The following is a 19,453-nucleotide window of genomic DNA, read 5'->3' on the forward strand; positions in this document are numbered from 1 at the left end:
CCCGGAGGACGCTGCGCCTGCGCCTGAACGACCGCCGGGCTCCCGGAAGTGCAGGGTCTCCGCCGAGCGCGCCGCCGGGTCTGGGTGCCAGGAGCTTGCCCGACGGCCCCCGACCGCCATGTCGGCCTTCGACACCAACCCTTTCGCGGACCCAGTGGACGTAAACCCCTTCCAGGTAGATCGTCCGACTGACACCTCGTTCTGGGGCCCCGGGCTGCCGCTCGGGCCTCCGTCGCCCGAACCCGGGGACGTGGCGTAGGAGGGACGGGCGGTCTGCCCAATGGCACAGGAGGGGACTTCGAGGGCTGCCTATCGTTGCGTGTGGGAGGCGGGACTGCGGCAGGTGGCTTCGAGAAGGGCCGGGTCGCGGCAGCCGGGAATGGGCCGGGGTGGGTGAGGTGGGTGTCTTCTCGCCACCAGGCCGTAACTCCGTTCGCTGAGGGATCCGGAGATGGCCCCAGAGTCAGGGAGAGAGGCGACCTCGGCTGAGGGGGGAATGTTGCTTCCGTATCTCGCAGCTTAGGGGAGATGCCTGCCTTGAGACACCTTTGGAGAGGGGGGTGACGGGGACTCGATGAGGTGGGAGCCGTAGGTGGAGCGCAGGCTTTTCCCACGTCTCAGTTTCATCAGAGGCCCCCACCTCTCCCCAGCAGCCATTAGCGTGTAGCACATAGAAAAAAGAAAAAACAAAACTTCGATCGAGTCAATGCCGACTCATAGCCACCCAGAGGACAGGGTAGAACTGCCCTTGTGGGCTCCCCACACTTACTGTTTGCCGAGCAGAAAGCCCCGTCTCTCTCCCGCAGCAGCGTATAGGAAAGCCCCTACCATGGTCAGAAACAGAAGGGTGGGAGGGGAGCCCAGCCTGAAGGATGGCCTTGGCGAGCCTCCCACCCCGTGGGCTGGGGTCCAGCTTTGGATTGGGGTTTTGACCAGATCAGGGCGGGAAGAGAAATGAGGGGGCTCCCAGGATCGTCTCAAAGCACAAATAACACTGGCCTGACCTGTGTGTGTGTGTGTGTGTGTGTGTGTGTGTGTGTGTGTGTGTGTGTGTGTGTGACATACTGGCCTATGAGCTGGTCTGACCTTTGAACCAAACCATCAAGGAAGAGAGCATTTCCTACTTAAAACCCAAACCCTTGTTGGCTCTGAAATGTGAGCACCGGGGCCCCTCTGTTCTCTTTCTATGCTGAAGGGCTGGGTTTCCTGTTAGCCCCTAAGCTCCTCGTGCCCCCTGCATCTTCTCCAATGGGAAGCTTGCTGGTGCTGACTGGTGTTTCATGAACCCCACGGTTTCCTCAGTCAGGTTGCCACCAGGCACGTTATTTTGCTCGTGGGGGCCTTTATTTTGGTCACTGGCAGCTTCAAAGTTGCCCGCAGATGTAGGGGAGGCCCTTGGTGGGATCCTTGCTGTGTGTCAAAGCTTGAGCTTGTCCACCTTGAGTCTCCCAGAGGGACCCGATGAAACAGAGAGGAGACTGAGCCAACAATGAACCCAAGAAAGTACAAGCAAGACGAAAAGGTTCTAAAATCCATAGTGGGGGTCATTGTGCGACTCCTCACTGTGATTGATCTGTTGAATTGTTCGGTATGTGAACTATATGACAATAAAGCTTGAAAAAATGAAGATGAAAAAGAAGGGAGGACTCATCTGATTCTATGTGAACAGGGCATTGAAAGCAGCCTGCGTCTTTCTTGGCCTCAAGGTGACTGCTCCAGCGGGCACCCCGGGCAGTTTTTGGTATCTTGTTCCCTGTAGCATCAGGGGAGGCAGCGCATTCCTCCTCGTAACTTAATGCTTCTTGACCGAACCTTTGCAAGGACCTTGGCTCTGACATAAGGCCGTCCTCTCCAGGAGCTGTGCAGAAAGAACATTTGCATTTTTTCCTCTAGCGGCTTCTGGAAACTGTTTTGCTGTGGTTACAAAACTCTGATACCAGAGTTTGGGTTTTACAAAGGCTGTCGGTAGCTTTGGGGGTATGTGTGATGATCTGCCCCCCCCCACTCCCACCCCTGCCCCTGCAGAATCAGGAATGAAATGTCTGCTATCTGACAGCAGTCACCGTTGTGGGACTGAGTTCTGACCCAAATTAGTAGGCGCTTGAAAGTCGCAAACCACATCCCCAGCCCCAGAAATGATTGTGCAAACTCCTCTGGTAGCAGTAACTTCTGCATTCCGGCAGACACTCTTTCTGTCCGGCAGACACTCTTTCTGTCCGGCAGCCCAGGATCTGGCCCGGCAGGAAGCAGCTGTGAGCCCATGAACAGCAGCAGCATCTGGGAGGGGTCACGTGTAGGAAACAGAGGGCTGGCAGCCTACAGTCCTGGCCTGGGTTTTCCTCTCGGTCATGGAGGGAAAGCAGTAGCTTTGGACTTGAAGCCCCTGAGCTCCTTCTGCTGTCAGGCTGCCCTCCATCTCCTTGAGATGGTTGGGTCTGCTTCCCTGGGGCTACGGGCAGCGGCCACCCTTGGGTGGCTGGGTGTGAAGTCAGCTTCATTTACCCAGGGTGTTGGCACAGAGCTCAGGATCCAGCTGAGGAACTGTCACCGGAAGCAGCCTTCCAAGCAAAAGCAATTGTTCTTCCCTTCACCCCACGGGCTCACAGCTGCTTCCTGCCCTGGGGCGGGCCTCCCGAATTATTGTAACCCCTATCGCTTAGAGACAAGGACAAGGAAATCGAAGTCACCAGCTAATTGGCCACAGGCTGGGGCCCAGACTGACTTCTCATTCCCAGGCTGGAGCTGTGTTCATAAGCGTTTTGGAAGCCCAGCTGTTGGTCCGAAACTTCCTTGGGGCTATTTCAGGCCAGGGGCGAATGCACCACCGAGGTCCTCACACATATTCTTGAAACCACCCGAGTAGAGGTCGCGGTGTGCGTAACACTTGCTCAGTTATTTTTACCCCTGTGTATGCATGCAAGGCCAAGAATTCTAAACCCCCAGCCACTCCAAGGGGAAAAGACCAGACTTTCTACTCCCATAAAACGTGAGTCTCAGAAGCCCACAGGGCGAGTCCTGCCCTGTTCTATAGGTTTGTTATGGTCAGAGTTGACTCCGTGTCAGTGAGTTTGCTCTGTGTGTGTATGATGGAATAGTATAGGCTTCGTTGTGCTCTTTAAAGACACTGCTGCCAGCAGCATGTGCTATCAACTAGGTTGACTCACAGTAGTCCGGAAAGTTGCTCCAGGGGTCTGTGGGACCCACCAGTGACGCCACTTTTCTTGGAGATTGACAAAGCCTGCTAGTTTGTGAAAGGATTTGAGAGATCAGACATTTGTTCGACTTTTTTGACCGGACATTTCTCAAAGTTACTCAACCCCAGAAGCTTCTTTTTGCTGACTCTAGTTATTGCCTCTCAAACCCAAGCTCCCTGCCCTCGAGTCCATTCCAACTGAGGAACACCAGGCGCCCGCCCTGGGGGTGTAGTGAGCTACACCGTGGGCTGTGAACTGCAAGGTCAGCAGTTCAAATTCACCAGCTGATCCTCAGGAGAAAGCTGAGGCTCTCCGTCTTGAAACCCGCAGGAGTAGTTCTACGCTGTCTTATGGGGTCACTGTTAGATGGGAGCTTTTGTGAGTTCATTCCTAGAGTGACTTTAAGGTTAACTCCTTATCTCTGTTCTTTCCTAACCCCCCCCCCACTTTCCCTGATCCGCCATCCCTTCTCCCCACCCTGGGGTCATGTGCCTTGGCAACTGTGGTTCTTGTAAACATTGCTGCCGAGGAAGGGGACCGAGACTGGGGAGTTGTCACCAGAGGCTTCCCAGCCTCCTCGGAGGAAGCAGGAAATCATTAGCCAAGTGTTAGGATTTCATAATCTACCCCAGCACGCCCTCGCCCTTCTCTTACTTTACAGCGCAAGGCTTTGGCCCCTGTGGACGTAACCCCTCTCTGCTCTGGACTGTGGGATCCCTGGCGATGAGTGGTTGAACGAACACTCAGCTGCAAATCAAAGGGTTGGGGGTTCAAACCTACCAGCCCCTCTTCAAGCCTTGGGCCAACGATGAGGCTGTGTGCTTTCATAGGGTCTGCAGCCCTGAGTGGTGCTGTGGGCGGCCCTGTGCTGTCCTGCGGGATCACCACACACCTTTGTCAGCTCGAGGGCAGCAGTTGGGTTTGCTTCCCTTTGGACCCGTTACAGGATTTCTCTCGCAGCCTTGCTGGGAGGTGAGAGGGTGGCAAGGGGTGTACTGTCCCTCTCATTACCCCACAAGAAATCAGGCTGCCCGGGAAAATACCCGCAGGCTTTCTTTCTGGGAGTGTCTGTCCCACGATCTCAGGGGGCAGCCTGGACCAGGTCCTTGACAAGGGCAGCCCATCAGGGTCCCTGAGTCGCCAAATCACACGCTATCACTTTCACACGCTGCCTCCTTGCAGTTCAAAGATAAGCTCAGTGGGCTGGCTGCTTCCCGAGATTTCTCTCTCCAGTAGGAGGAGAAAGTGGGGGCAGAGACATGGTTGGGGTGTGGCAAAGTCCCTGCAGTTTCCTGCACAGACGCTCAAAACACCAAACTGACAACTTTGCCGGGGTGTTGACTGACTCATGACAACGCCCTGCGGGTCAGAATAGAACGGACAGCGCTCACTGCCTGAATGTGTGGGTGCAGACCACCAGGCCTTTCTCCCGAGGCACTTCCGGGTTGCTTTGAACCCTCGCCCAGGGACATCTGCACAGACATTCCACCAAACCAGACTCACTGGCGGCCTGACAGGACAGGATAGAACTGCCCCTGTGGGGTTCCGAGACTCTAACTCTGTTTGGGAGCAGAAAGTCTCACCCTCATCCCTCGGAGCGGCTGTTGGTTTCAAACTACCAACCTTTCAGTTAGGATCCCAACACTTAACCCACTACACAACCAGGCCTCTTTCACAGACACTCAAGGCCTTGTGTCTTTCCCAGAAAGGGTCAACTCCAGCCTTATGGGAGCTGTGAGGATTCTCGAAAGCACCAGACAGACCTGGTATTGAACTTGACCCGGAGCAAGCGCATTGTCTCAAGACATTTGAAAATGGCAAGGTTCGTGTTGTTTGACACTGGCTCGGGACAGCTGCCCTGGGGACCCAGGTCTTCCTGCCTTTCTCTCGGCTTTGGGCAGAGACATGGAGCCAGGCCAGCTGTGAGAGACAGCTGCCCTCTGAAGGTCCCCTGCCAGGAAGCTTCTTTTGGAGCCACCTGGCTCGGGGTAGACCTGTGTTCAGAGCGATGGTAATGATTAACCAGGACAAACAAGGGCTAGTGCCACCCGCTACACGAAGACTGCTCTCCGCTGCGAGGTATCCCTCAGAGATGCACACATGTTTCACTGGGTGAGGGGCATCGGAGTGGGCGGTGGCCTGCCCGAGCTGTGCCCATGGCCAGAGGGCAGAGAAAATGCTCCCTGGTAACTACAAAGCTGCGTGAGCCGGGTCAGCCGGCCACAGCGAGGGGTCCAAGGGGGCCCAGAAAGGGCTGGACCGAGAGAGGAGAGGAAGCCTGGGGAGGGAGGTGGTGGAAGAGGGGATTTCGGTGATGGAGCACCAAGAACAGAAAGTCGATCCTGCATGCCTGCCTGCACTGTACTGCCGCCCCCACAGCCTCCCCTCTCGCCCTCCGACTCCCGGTTCTCTTTGGGAGCCACGAGCCTGGGCCTGGGCCTCATCTGCAACGCTGCCCACCTTGGCTGCTGCGGTAGCATCAAGGACTCCCTGTCCTCCACTGAGGGGTGTCCCTGAATTCTTTCCCCTGTGGGCCGGTCTCACACCAGCAGGTCAGAACCCAACACCCCCCGCAGCTCCTTTCTCCTCCCTCAAAGCCTTACAGTCTTGGAAACTCCCCGGGGCGGTTCTTTGCGAGCAGGAGTGGACTGGACAGCCGCGAGTCTGGTCTTTGCGTCTGCACGCGCCCCCTTGCTTGTGTGCTGCCCCTTCTTGCCCTGCTTCCCCTCTCCTCTGTACTCTCCGGGTTTCCAGGGGAGGAGCTAAGGCTTTTCTGCGGTGCCCTGGTTCCAGGGTTCAGGGTGGAGTGGTTTGTTTAGGGAGCAGGCTGATGACAAGCTGAGAGGAGATGGCGAGGGGCAGGGACCGGGCCTGGGGCGACCTCCAGAGCCAAGGCGGGAGGTCATTCTCCAACAGTTTTACACATCATGGTCTGTGGAAGGGGCCCGGGGTACATGCTGCTGTTTGATGGGTTCTCACGCTCCATTTTAAAAAAAGAGAGACAGAGAAATAGCAATATACATAACACAACCACGTGGAAAATGTGGGAGACAAAATGCATCATGTATCTGAGGACAAGTGAAAACACAAGCATCGCTTCTGGGCTTCCAGCTCCTAGCTTGGTGCCCCCACCCCCACACGTGTAAGGGAGTCTGCCGTCAGCGGGTGACTGCCAATGCACCCCCTCCCTGAGATGCCGCGCGTCCTTGGGACCTTCCAGAGAAAGGTCCCATCACAACTGTGCCTTCCGTGGGGATCTACCGGGCCAGTTCCACTCCGGGTCGAGAGCTCCGCTCAGAAGGTTACAGCGATTGTGTCTGGGCATTCCAGAGGGGTCAGCCCCACCGGACACCCCCAGGGGCTTGTAGTGCAGAAGATGTAAGAAAAGGACAGCCATGTTGCTGAGCAGGGAGCTTCCCCAGGGGGTCTTCTCACCTGCTTGCTCCTCGGACCAGAAAGACAAACGCTGGGAAGCCTCACCCACCCACCCCTTAGCCCTGTACGTGGTGTCTCCAAACTCCACCCCTAAAGGGAATGTGATCTGAGTCCCGGGGGCCAGGCGTCTGCGGGGAGGGCTTGGAGACTTGGCGCCTTCAGAAGCGTGCCCACGTGAAGGAGGGTATGCTGTGAGGCAGGAGCTTCACGTGTTGACGATACTTGTTCAGGAAAGGCGTCTGAGTTCTGCAACAGGTCTCTGTGGCTTGCCCTTGTAGCGGTTTCATTGGCGCTCCATCCACACGTCATACAATTCAATAGTTCCGTCCCACCCAGAAGAATTGTACCATCATGCCCACAATTGATCTGAAAACAGTTTCTTCTTCCTGCTCCTCATTCTTCCTCGTGTAATAATTTTTCACCCTTGGATAACTCTGCTAGTTGTTTGCCACAGTTGCGTTGCTGTGTGTTCCTGTTGGTCTTCTTGTCCCTCCACCTGCGTGCTTTTTACAAAATTATCTTTTGATGTAACAAAGCCTTTCAGGTTTTGTTGCGTGGCCTTCCGAGCTTTGCGCTTTTCTTGGCTCTTTAAGCCATCAAGGGTTATGGGCATGTGCAGAACGTCCTTGTGCTCACTGCTGCTGAGATTGGAGCTGTCTCCGTCCCGCAGCCCCAGTGACGGTAAAGGAGCCCTGGATACCTTTGCAGACTGGTTTTGTCACATTCCCTCAAGGTAGATGCGCAGGTCCCCCGTCAGAGCCCCCAGGGGGACCGGGGCTCTGTGTGCTGGGGACAGTTGCCCTGTCCCGTTCTGCATTACATAGCCTCATCTCCACAGCACGTAAGAGCTCTCACACGTTCCAGAGAGAATGGCTGATGAGGTATTTCTTGAGCTTGCAAGATGGGGAGGACACGCAGCAGCCACAGAGAGCCCAGGGCCTCCCCCGTCTCTGTTACCTCACCCAGCTAGATGGGAATGTGCCCTGGCCCCGAGCCTGCCACGCTCACCTCCTCCTGCCTCCCTCACCGCCCTCCGCAGTGCCTGCGGTCACTGTCCTCTGCGCCCCACAGCCTGGCCCCCAGCACACTTGTCTGGCCTTCCAGGTGGTGACTCCAAGGAGCAAAAGCTGGGCCCTGTTTTCCCATGGCGTCCTACGAGGCCGTATGTCACTGCTATTGAATGAGAGGAACAGCTCGAGGGAGCTTTTTCTTCGTCAGGAACCCAGGAAAGGGCGCTGTCCCACCTGAGTCCTTCGGGCCCTGAGCGGGTCTAGGGTACTTCTCTTGGGTAGGTGAAACTTACCCCTCCTCTGCCCTCCCCTTTAAACAGCGGCCTGGCCCACATAAGAGCCGCGTGATGCTTGCTGAGTAGGAGAACATGCAATGCTGTTGACTTCCTATTTGTGACGGCGTGAAAGCAGATGGGCCCCACCCAGGCCTGTCACCGGGGTCCACATTCACAGGCCCTCTCCAGCTGTCTCATCAGGGAGGTTCCCAAGGACCAGATCTTGGAAGGACAGCCAGCCAGATGGAGCAGCAGTCATTGTCATGGCCACACTCACTGTTGCTCCCAGTCCCCCAGAGCACCTTCCTTTGACTGGGCACCTCCCGTGGCTTTGGAGTATCAGATTGGCAATCGTGTGTCCTTGGAGATGGAATCTGAATCTGCTCTCACTGCCCCTGTCATGTGGGGGCACAAGCTTGCCCTGGTGTTCCTCCCTCACCGGGCGGCTGTGAGATTGAATAAAAAGGAGCTGCAGTGCCTTTGCTGATGAAGATCCAAGATTGCAGCCTTCGGTGGGAATTATAATTCAGTGTCAGGGAAACCAAAATCCTCACCACTGGACCAGGAGGGAACGATGACAAACAGAAAAGAGGGGGATTGTCAAGATTTCATCCTGCCTGGATCCACAGTCCATGGAGGCCACAGACGAGTGGTCACACATGCACCGCACTGGGCGGACGTCCTCAACGTGTTGAACAGCAAGGTGTCAGCTTGAGGCCTCAGGTGTCCCTGACACAAGCATGGCAGTTGTCAGTCCCTCGCACGCATGTTGGATATTGAATAAGGAAGACCTAAGACGAGTGGACACATGTGAACCCTGGTGCTGGCCAGTGCCGCGGACTCCCAGAAGAACAAAGAGTACAACCAGAATGTTTCTTTGAAGCGAGGACGGCGAGACTCTCCTCGTGTCTGGAGAGACAGCCTGGGCAGCGGCCATCATGCTTGGTGCATCAAGGGGCAGTGGAGAGAGAGAGAGGCCAGGGCAGAGATGGGTCGGCACAGTGGCTGCAATGTTGGGTCCAAACAGAGCAGCTGTGAGGACGGTGCCGGAGCGGGCAGCCTTTCCTCTGTTGCACAGAGGGTCGTCATGGGTCGGAACCAGCTCGCTGGTCTGACGAGCCTTTCTCAGCGAGATTCCTCCTCTGTGCCAGGGAGCACAGACACAGACCAGCACGGTGGTTTTCTTAGCCCTCCAGGATGGGGTGGAGCTTGCCCACTGCTAGAGGCACAAAGGAGAAGTGAGTTCATCCCAGCCTAGGGCTGCTTCAAGGCAGGGAGGGTGCGTCCCCCTGAGGCCGGGAGAACACGGACACTGTGGCCAGGTGTGGTGAGCCCGGCACATGGGCGACTCTCCATAAGTGTCCGCTCTCTTGTCCGCATGAAGCCACCCACATCCTTTAGAAAGTCCTCATGGCCTCAGACAGGGGCTACCCACACCCGACGGAGTCCTCTAGGCTCCTGTTCCCAAGCGAGTGGCTTCTGGTCCTGAGGCCGCGGAGAGGAGGAGGAGGGGCCTCTCCCTTTATCAGTGCCTGGCGCTTGCTGGGCAGAGCGGCTAGAGAAAGCAGAGGAGGGCCTCCCTGCACAGACAGGCCCCCAGGGCCACACGGACGGACTAGGCACCCCGATGCATTGACTGCCAGTGGTTGCTAACTTGCCCGTGGAGACAGGCCTTGATCCTGGCGAGGGGCCCAGGGGCCAAGTCTTGAAGACTCTAGAAAAAGGAGGGGAGAGCAGTGTGGACAAGGATAGGCAGCTCCATGCTTCCCTCAAGCCTCCAGAACACACACACACACACACACACACACACACACACACACACGCTAATAGTAAAAGAAATAGCATCTCACCATGGGCCTGGACGAGGCGCACCTTGGCCTGTGTGTTTCTGCCAGCACTTGAAACTGCTACAGGAGCCTGCTGTCCCTCCTGTGGTGACTCAGACTCAGTAACTTGTTCCCAGGCTGGCCGGTCTAATTTCACTGACTTCGGCTCACACACTTGCCTGCGTCCGCTCTGCTGAGTCTAAAGGGGAACAGATATGGAGCCCCATGCGGTCCTCGAGGGAGGCCACCCCATATTCTGGGGAGGCAACTCATGTTGAATCGACATACCACCTCAGGCCAGCCCCTGGTGGCCTTCCAGCCTCACCTTGTCACTGGAAGCCACCCAAGCAGGGAGACTGGCTGCTAGGGAGGGCGTGCCTTTGAGGCCTTCTGCAGGAGAGCTTGGTGGGAGTGGGGGCTTTCTCCCAGAAACGGGCAGTAAGGTCTGGGCAAGGCTGGGCTCTGGGACTTGGGGCCCAGGCAGTTAGTATGTGAAGATGGGGAACCCCAAACCCCATGATCGTCAAGTCAATCCTAAGTCATTAACACCTTCACAGGACAGACTAGAACTGCTCCCAGAGGGCTCCCAAGGCCATGCATCTTTATGGCAGCGGACTGCCTCGTTTTCTTCCCAAGAGTGGCTGGTGGGTTTGAACCCCCAGCCTTTTGGTTCGCAGCTGAGTGCTCCGCGACTGCACCACTGGTGCCCTCAGGGTGGAGAGGAGGCGCTCCCACCTGGAGGCCTGGGACAAGGTACCTCCCCCATGGCACGTGGGACGTCCCCGCCTGTGGTGAGGGCTCTGTGGCATGACCATGTGTCTGAGACCCGGGGTGCCATCCTGGTGGAGGTACTGCTGGCCCTGAGGGAGCAAGGTGCCCAGAACCGGGGGGTGCACCCTTCCAGAGCCCTGAGGCTGGGGTTGGCAGAATCCTTCGCAGCTGGGGAGCTGGCCCTGAACCCTCTGCCTGTACCATCCAGCCCAGCAGGAAGGCCACCTGGCTGAAGAGGGTGGCCGGGAGCCCCCTGCAAGCCCTGGGCCAGAAAGCCTGTCCTCAAGTGGGGATCCAGAAGAGACTGTGTCCTGAGGACATTGTCACACTTGAAGAGCAGGCAGGGCCCCAGGAGCGGGAACTCCGGGACAAGAGCATGGTTCCGGGTTCCCTTGGAGCCCTTGGCTTCCCTGCTCAGGGCCAGTGGGCAGCAGCCATTGACTCCAGAGCCTGGAGCTGCCCATAAAGAACAAGTCCACGCTTTCTGTCAGGGAGCAGAGATGAAACCTTACAGGAAGGTTATGAAGTGAAGAGCAAGTCTTCAGCCCCCACCCCACCCCTGCCCCCTCTCCCACCTAAACAGACAAACCACAAACTGCCATCCACTGCTGGGAGGTAAGCCCCGGGCCTTTGGGCTCTGCGAGGGCCTGACAGGAGCTCATGGTGTCCATTCCCAGCCTCCTTCACAGTGTAAAGCCGGCTCTGGGCTCCTGGGAGGGCAGCAGGGCTGAACCCCCGCCCCCTTTCCCAAGAGGGAGAAGAGATGAGAGCTCTGGTGTGGCACCCTCAGGGGAAGCTGTCAGTGGCCTGCCTGCGGACCCCAGGAGGGATCTGCCTCCCCTCAGTGTCTAAAGACTGCTTTTCCCCCGGCTTCTCAGGATCCCTCTGTGACGCAGCTGACCAATGCCCCGCAGGGTGGCCTGGCTGAATTCAACCCCTTCTCAGAGGTTGGTGAGCATGCGCCCTCTGGGTCCCTGGGCCTGGGCCCCTGGGTAGTGCAGGCATCTCTGAGACACTAGAGGTCTTCACGGAGACAGAGCCCTGAAAGGGACAGTCCTTAGGTGACCTTGGGGGTGGGAGTGAGCGGGAAGAAGTCACCACAGCCTCCCAGTAGGAGCCGTGACCCGGGGCCCTCTCTAAGCAGAGAAGCCTGGCTGGACTCGGCACAGCCCAGGAATGCCCGGTGGGTCAGCAGCTAGCCTGGAGGGAGGGAGGTTTCCAGCCCTGGAACTAGACTTCTCTCCCTGATCTGATTGCCCCACACAGGCAAATGCAGCAACCACGGTGCCCGTCACACAGCCGCCTGGGGGCTCACAGCCAGCAGTTCTGCAGCCATCGGTGGATCCAGCCCAGCCCACCCCCCAGGTACTGTTGCCCTCTCCAGCGAGGGAAGCACCTAGACCAGCAGCCGTGCCGAGGCTGGGGGTGGGCAGAGAGCTCCCCTTCAAGAGACACTGACATGTTTAAAGTGGAGGGAGGGACTGCCTAATGCCCCACCCCCAAATCCCCCACCACCACTATAGCAAAAGCTCCCCAACCGGCTGCGCCCCTGGAGTCTTCAGAAGAGAGCTCGGGGCTCTGTTAAACCGCCCCAGCATCGGCTAGGCTAGAGCCTAGGCCTTGTTCTCTCCTGCTGAGGGCGCGGGCTCTCTTCCGCCTCTGCCTCCTGCATTCCTGCCTGCCTTCCTCTCCTGTGTCCTCTTGCTCCATCCACCGCCTTGCTACCCTCCCCATGGCCCTCCTGGTCTGGGGGGATGAGACCCACAGGGAGTTGTGTATTGCAGCTCCTGCTTAGACAGGCCAGCAGGTTCCTGCCCGCCAGCTTCCTGGCAGGGAGCGAGGTGTCAGAGAGGCAGACGCTGCTAGGAGGAGATAGTGTTCTCAGAGACAGCTACACGCGAAAGCTTTCGAAGGTAGGCCAAGTGTAGATGACATAAGGGAGGGTGACTGGAACCTCCCATGTGGGCAGGGCTTAGACCTTAGTGGGCCCCTGGAGGCTCCCCAGGAGGCACACTTTCGCTGTCACCCTACAAACTGATGTTTGATGTATTCTCTTCAGAAATAGCTAGATCATTCTTCAAGAGAACCCAGTACAAGCAGCTGTAGCCTCCCTTAGACGCAGGGCCCTGGGTTGGAACTCCGGGCTCCTGGGCCACTTCTGTCCAGCTTCTCTTAGTGACCGTACCCAGAGCCCTGCTCAGCCTGGAGAACACAGAATGTTGGGGCTCAACCTGCGGGTGCTGAGAGCCAGGCAGGGCAAGGCCATGCCTCAGGGGCTGCCCTGGGCAGAAGCCAGACCCAGCTCAGGCTCAGGTAGCCCTCAGTGCTTCCCAGGGGCAGAGCAGGGGTGCTTAAATACAAACCCCCAGCTCAGGGCCTCTTGACCACCTTCAGGGGTCCTCTTCCCTCCCCACTAACTGCTTTGCACATCTCTCTGTCACACTCGGCCTCCCCCATCCCCACCCCCAGGCTCTTCAAGGGATGCTTGGGTCTTGGTTTCTGGCTACAGGCTGGACCCTTGGGAGGTCCCTTTCTATTTGCTGTTACCCTGGAGGTCACTGTAGCTGGACGGTGTTAGCAGCTACCTAGCCTAGTGCTCCTGTCTCAGGCTCAGGGGTGAAGGGAGCAGGGGAGGCGGAGAGAAGACTCTCATGATTCTAAGGGGCCAGAGGTATGCCCTTCCTGTGGGAAACTGGTTCCCAAGATGCTCTGGTGGGCCTGGGATGCCCTGCCAGGCTGACATTGACCCTCTCGCGTCTGCTCCATCCCCTGGCCGTCCCTGCAGGCTGTGGCCTCTGCAGCCCAGGCAGGCCTGCTTCGGCAACAGGAGGAGCTGGACAGGAAGGCTGCCGAGCTGGATCGCAAGGAGCGGGAGCTGCAGAACACCGTGGCCAACTTGCACGGTCAGGGGTCGACGGGCTCCCTTGCGGGGCTGGGCTGGGAGAGATTCTGGAGTCCTACAGAGAAGGCCCTGCTAGCACCCACGCCCCATGACAGACACCTTGTCCCTGGGCAGCCTCGCAGAGTTGCCTGAGCTCCTGACTGACTGTGCTGGCCAGCAGTATGGTAGTCCTGAAGGGTGGTGGGAAGGGGGGCTGGGGGGTTCTTTTCCCAGCTCTAAACTTCTGTGATGGAGTGAGGGGCTGACCCCAAATGCCCTGCCTGTTGACATGCTCTGGGCTGCTTGTTAATCACAGAAGTCGCCAAAGCTATTTCACCCTTCGTGTTACACAGTGTCATGCGGCTGTGGTCCCTGCTCCCCTCCATGCCCTGGCAGGACCCCATGCCCTAGTCTCGGAGCCCTGGTTTGGCCCCTAAACCAGGCCAAGGAGTGTGCGCTCAATGCTACCTGCGCCCCATCTTCACTCTCTCTCTGCGCACAGTGAGGGAGAACAACTGGCCGCCCCTGCCCTCCTGGTGCCCCATCAAGCCCTGCTTCTACCAGGACTTCTCCACCGAGATCCCCGCCGACTACCAGCGCATATGCAAGATGCTCTACTACCTCTGGATGTGTGAGTCCTGCCCCGGCGCCAGGTGACGGGGGCTGCGCTTGGAGCTTTTGTTCTCAGGCCGCTCCTGTACTTCGGGGGTGTAGGGGGTTTCCTTCCCACTCCCGCTGACCACAGCCGGCCAGGTGCCTACTGCCAGCCCTGGAGCGGCCCCACCAGAGCAGTGCATGCCACATCTTGCGGGGAGGAGGGATGCAGCTTAGCTAGATGAGCCTCCTGTGCAGTCCTGGTACCAGGCGGGGCCCCCTCACAAGGTTCATGGGAAAACAGAATAAAAAGGCAGCGGAATTTCTCCGTGACTTTCTTGGAGCCGCCTCCTCTGAAGGCCTCCTCTCCTCGGCTCAGAGGCACTGGGGGAACGAAGAAGGCTTCCTATCGCTGTGCTGTGAGCCGACAGGGACAGGAAAAAGAGGGGCTGAGCAGTCCAGGGTTCCCTGGCACCCCGTGCCCCCTCAACACCCAGCTTCCCCAGCCCTTCCTAGAAACTGGGTTTGGCACCTGGTCTTGACAGCCCCCAAACCCAAGTTTTGGAGGGTGACACTGCGGAGGGCCACCTGCTGTTTCTGCAGCTGCTGCCATTGCCTAGACCCCTCTGCCTCCCCAGGGGGTGGTTTGACGTGGGGGATCCTTCAGCCAGCCACCCTGGTGCCAGCCCCTCTCTCCCTGCCTCCCCACAGTGCACTCAGTGACGCTGTTCCTGAACCTGCTGGCCTGCCTGGCCCGGTTCACAGCCGACGCCTCCAAGGGAGTGGACTTTGGCCTCTCCATCTTGTGGTTTCTGATCTTCACCCCCTGTGCCTTCCTGTGTTGGTACCGGCCCATCTACAAGGCCTTCAGGTGGGTGGGCAGGGACCACGGTGGGCAGGTGGGGATCGCAGGTAGCCCTCGCAGTCCTGGAGCAGAAAAGAAGGGTGAGGAAATCCACCTTCCCCTTCGCATCCAGGGCCAGCACGCACCAGGCCCAGGAGCCTGTCCTCACTTCTCGGGGCTCCCACCCCCTAAGGGAGGCCCTGGGTGTGCTTCGCCAGGGAGCCAGCACACTGCTCCCAGGGACCGGTCTGTCCCTCTCACCAACCAGGTGCCTCTCTGCCTCCCCACGTTCATGAGGCCACCTGGAAGCCCCCAAGGGCTTCTGGAATTGGACCTCAGAGATGATTTGTCCAGGCCTGGGAGGCCATGAGACCTGAGAAGAGGGGGCGGGGCGGCAGCAGGACCATCTCAGACACTGCACAGGGGCCCTGGGTTCAAAGCTGCAGCTGCAATCATCGCCTGACCCTACTTCCTCCCTGCATGTTGGGGTTCCTTCAACTAGTCTGCCCTGGTCCCAGCCCTCTTCTCCCTTTAAGGGTCCTGCCTGGTGTTCCTCAGGCCCCAACTAGCTTTGCCTCCACCCAGCCCTATGGTTTTATTATTCGAGATTCAGGCTGTTAGCTCAGTTGTGGCAGTTTTGCTCCCATCATGCAGTGCAAATTGATGCTCTGGGGGATGGGGGTTCCACGGTTGTCCTGTGGGGAGCGGCTCGGGCACTCTGATTGGCAGGCAGGGAGGCAGGCCCAGGCCCCGAGTGACGTATCATTTCCTGCTCTCTCCACAGGTCGGACAACTCTTTCAGCTTCTTCGTGTTCTTCTTTATATTTTTCTGTCAAATAGGGATCTACATCATCCAGCTGGTCGGCCTCCCTGGGCTGGGTAACAGGTGAGGCCTGGGGTCGACAGAGGGACTTAGGCTTTCACCGGGGGCCCAGCCTCTCTTGCCATCCTGCCCCCAGCCCTGCCCACCCACCCACCCACCATGCACCCAATGGTGGGCCAGGCCCCATTGTTGCTCACTAGCAGCCACTTACTGGATTGCCTCACTCCCACTTTCACACTTGACTGCCTCCGCTCCCTACCCTCCTGTTTCCGCAGGCCCCACACAAGTGCTGGGACTCTTGTCAGCATCACTGTGTGTCGGAATCGGCCGCACGCAATGGGTTCTTGGTCTTTGGTTTTGGTTTTCTGACTCAAGAGATGGAGCCAGAGCCTTCTCCCGAGAGGCTGCTTAAGTGGCTTGAGCGCTTCAGTTCTTAGCTCAGAGAAGAGAACTGACAACGGATGTTTTCCTTCGTGCCCGGAGCACAGGGATCCTTGCTCCTGTTTGAAAGCCTGAGCCTGGCAGGACCACCTGGTTTGAGTCCCCTCCCTCCACCACATGGAGAGCCTGACTCACCTGCCCACCCTCCCTCCCTCCAGCCTTTCCTCTCACCTTGCCTTGCTGGCCCGGCCCGTTCTCGCTGACCCATGACCTCATTCCATCGCTCACAAGATCTTGGTAGACCGGCTGTGTATATGATTCATAGCTGCTGATTGCCTCTTGGCGGGGAGTCAGGGCGTGGGTTCTGGTTCTGCCTCGGTCCTTCCCGGCTAGCCTGGGTGCGCTCTGCAGACTCCGCCTCCTCGGGCCATTCTAGAGCCTTCCATGACTGTTTTCTCACTTCACTCCTAGCACCCAGGAAATGGGCAGGTCATAAATGAATGCTCTCATTCCCTCCTCTTTGTCGCCACCTCCGCCGGGGCACACACTGCACTGCTTGTGTCTGACTCTTCTCTGCCGAGCGCCCCATGGTTGGGGTCCCCCATGGTTGGCCGGTGTCCGTGTGTGCTTCCTGTTTATGGCCACACAGTATTCTGCTGTGCAGATGTGCCCGTTTCTCATCATTGTGTTTCTCCATTCACTAACTAATTTTTATTTTTAATAAGTCATTTTATTGGGGCTCTTACAGCTCCTCTAACAGTCTATACATCCTTGGTGTCAAGCACATTTATACATATGTTGCCATCATCCTTTTAAAACATTTTCTGCTTCAGTCCTTGGTATCAGCTCCTTCTCTTTTTCCTCCCTCAACCACCTACCCTCCCTTGTGAACCCTTGATAAATTGTAAATTATTATTTTCATATCTTACACTGTCCGCTGTCTCCCTTCACCTATGTTTCTGTTTATCTCCCTGGGCGTGGGGGTTATACGTCGTTCATTGCAACCGATTCCCCCTACCCTCATGGTATCGCTACTCCCATTACTGTACCTGAGGGGTTTATCTGTCCTGGATTCTGTGTGTTGAGAGCTCTTATCTGTACCATTGTACATGCTCTGGTCTAGCTGGATTTGCAAGGTAGAGCTGGAGTCATGATAGTGGGGGGAGGAAGCATTAGAGAACTAGAGTGTTGTGTTTCGTCGGTGCTACACTGCACCCTGGCTGGCTCATCCCTTCCTTGTGTCCTTTCTGTGAGGGGAAGTCCAGTTGTCTACAGATGGGCTTTGGGTCTCCACTCCAGCCCCCCTCATTCACATTGACATGATTATTTTGGGGCTTCTGATGTCTGATATCTGATCCTGTTCACATCTTGTGGTCACTCGGGCTGGTGTGCTTCTTCCATGTGGGCTTTGTTTCTTCTCAGCTAGATGGCTGCTTGTTTATCTTCAAGACTTTAAGACCCCAGAAGCTATATATTTTAATAGCCGGGCACTGTCAGCTTTCTTCACATTTACTTATGCACCCATTTTGTGTTCAGCAATCATGTTGGGAAGGTGAGCATCACAGAATGCCAAGTTACTAGAACAAAGTGTTCTTGCATTGATCCAAGCCAGCTCCGAGGCCCCACATGCTCCTGGAGGCCAAGGACCTCTTGGCCCTGGGCTCAGGGCTGGCAGAGAGTGCTCAAGTGTTGGGCCAGCTGCAGCAGCCATTCAGAGGGGAGTCCACTTGTCCCCTCTGGCCTTCCTCCCCACCCCCTGTAGTGGTTGGATCGCAGCCGTGTCTACACTGAAGCTTGACCCCCTGCCCGTGTCGATCATCATGATGGTGGTGGCTGGCTTCTTCACCCTCTGCGCTGTGCTCGCCATCCTGCTTCTGAAGCGGGTGAGTTGGGTGACGCAGGCCTCTCCGGCGGCAGTGGGGGCTGCTGTCTCCCACCGGGCTGGGGCCTCCTGGGCCTGGGAATGTCAGGGGCTTCCTCCCAAGCTCTGGGTGGGGGTGAGTAGGCTTAGGAGGCTCACCTGGATGCTGCTCTCCTGCAGGTGCACTCCCTGTACCGCCGGACGGGGGCCAGCTTTCAGCAGGCCCAGGAGGAATTTTCCCAGGGCATCTTCAGCAACAGGACCTTCCGCAGTGCTGCCTCGTCCGCTGCTCGGGGAACCTTCCAGGGGAATTAGCCCTCCCGGCTCGCTCTCCTCCCTCTGCCCCAGCCTCTTCCCACCTGCCTTTGGGAGCCGCATTTTCCAGGGGTGCCTTAGGTGGTGGTGTACCCTCCCCTCCTAGACCTGAGAGGGACTGGCCCTGGCTCTTCCGCCTTCCTCAGCAGTCAGCTCTCCCTTCCACCTGAGGGGAGGTGACAGGGGAAAGGGACGTATTTTTACATGAGAAGGAAAAAAAAGGGTTTTTTCCCTGGTGGTGGTTTGAGAGGGTTCTGTTTTCTCTTTGGAAGCAGTGGAACTAAGTTTATACATACACCTCAACACCACCACCCCCAACACACACACACACACACACACACACCACAGCCCCCAACACACACACACCACACACACACACACCACAGCCCCCAACACACACACCACAGCCCCCTACGCGCACACAACACACACACACACACACACACCACAGCCCCCTACGCGCGCACACACACACTTGGACCACCCTGCTGGAATTTGACCCAGGCTGTGGTCTGCTTCCTTCCCGCCCGGCTGGGTGGCCTTTCAAGGGCTTCACTTAGGAGGAGCTGCAGATTGGGCAGGTGGTCTGCTCTGCCCCCCAGGGTGCTTCCAGAGCCTCCAGCCTGGTCACCCGGCCTCGCCTAGCTCATTGATCCACAGCCTTCTAGGCCCACTTTGTGCCCCGGGCCCTCCCTGGAGCCCCTCCTGCCTGAAGCGTACTGAATGTGCAGTGGTTTGGGACCTAGGGGTGGGAGGGGAGGGACAGCGGAGGACACAATCCCAGGCCCTGCTGGCCTCTGGCAGTCTTCTGGGAGGGGAGGGTCCGCCTGTCTCGGTGTGGTTTGTGGGAAGGCTTCTCATGGGGAACAGCTCCCATTTGCTTTGGTCTCAGATTGTGCTCCCACACCCATCAGCAATATCCATCTTGGGAACCCTTGGGGAGAGCAGGTCAGCCAATCTGGGACTGCACCCTGCAGGGTCTACCCAGGTCACCTTGACCTCCCCGTGGGCATTCCCCAGGAGGTGTGGCACTGCTCAGGGTATGGCTGAGGGCCCTGCTGCCCCAGGGGCCTGGGGCTCACCCTGAGGCTCTAGAGCCCCCGAATAGGGATGGCAGTGATGACGGTTTTGTAAGCCTCCCCCCATGTACAGATGTATATGTTTTATCTCAGATTTTGTGCTTAAATAAAGACATTTTCAGACAAGACTGGCCCTGATGCTTGGCGGACTTGGGGAGGGTGGG

At 57.7% G+C, this 19,453-nt stretch overlaps 1 protein-coding gene across 1 annotated transcript; it reads left to right on the forward strand.

Annotated features, from left to right (window-relative positions):
- The first annotated feature begins 31 nt into the window (after positions 1-31).
- SCAMP2 (secretory carrier membrane protein 2) lies at positions 32-19,415 on the forward strand. Its single transcript, XM_075535265.1, has 9 exons — positions 32-175; positions 11,390-11,458; positions 11,778-11,876; positions 13,297-13,414; positions 13,895-14,023; positions 14,698-14,857; positions 15,615-15,716; positions 17,797-17,917; positions 18,076-19,415. Exons 1-9 carry the CDS (start codon positions 119-121, stop codon positions 18,208-18,210), a joined length of 990 nt encoding a protein of 329 aa, XP_075391380.1. The 5' UTR covers positions 32-118; the 3' UTR covers positions 18,211-19,415.
- Positions 19,416-19,453: the final 38 nt, after the last annotated feature.

Source organism: Tenrec ecaudatus, chromosome 17 (genome assembly GCF_050624435.1).
Source record: "Tenrec ecaudatus isolate mTenEca1 chromosome 17, mTenEca1.hap1, whole genome shotgun sequence".
Classification (NCBI taxonomy): Eukaryota; Metazoa; Chordata; class Mammalia; order Afrosoricida; family Tenrecidae; genus Tenrec; species Tenrec ecaudatus.

Coding starts and splice junctions, on each gene's coding strand:
- SCAMP2 (XM_075535265.1), top strand. CDS start 119: ATGTCGGCCTTCGACACCAACCCTTTCGCGGACCCAGTGGACGTAAAC. Junction 11,459..11,777: donor AATTCAACCCCTTCTCAGAG/GTTGGTGAGCAT, acceptor TGCCCCACACAG/GCAAATGCAGCAACCACGGT. Junction 13,415..13,894: donor CACCGTGGCCAACTTGCACG/GTCAGGGGTCGA, acceptor CTCTGCGCACAG/TGAGGGAGAACAACTGGCCG.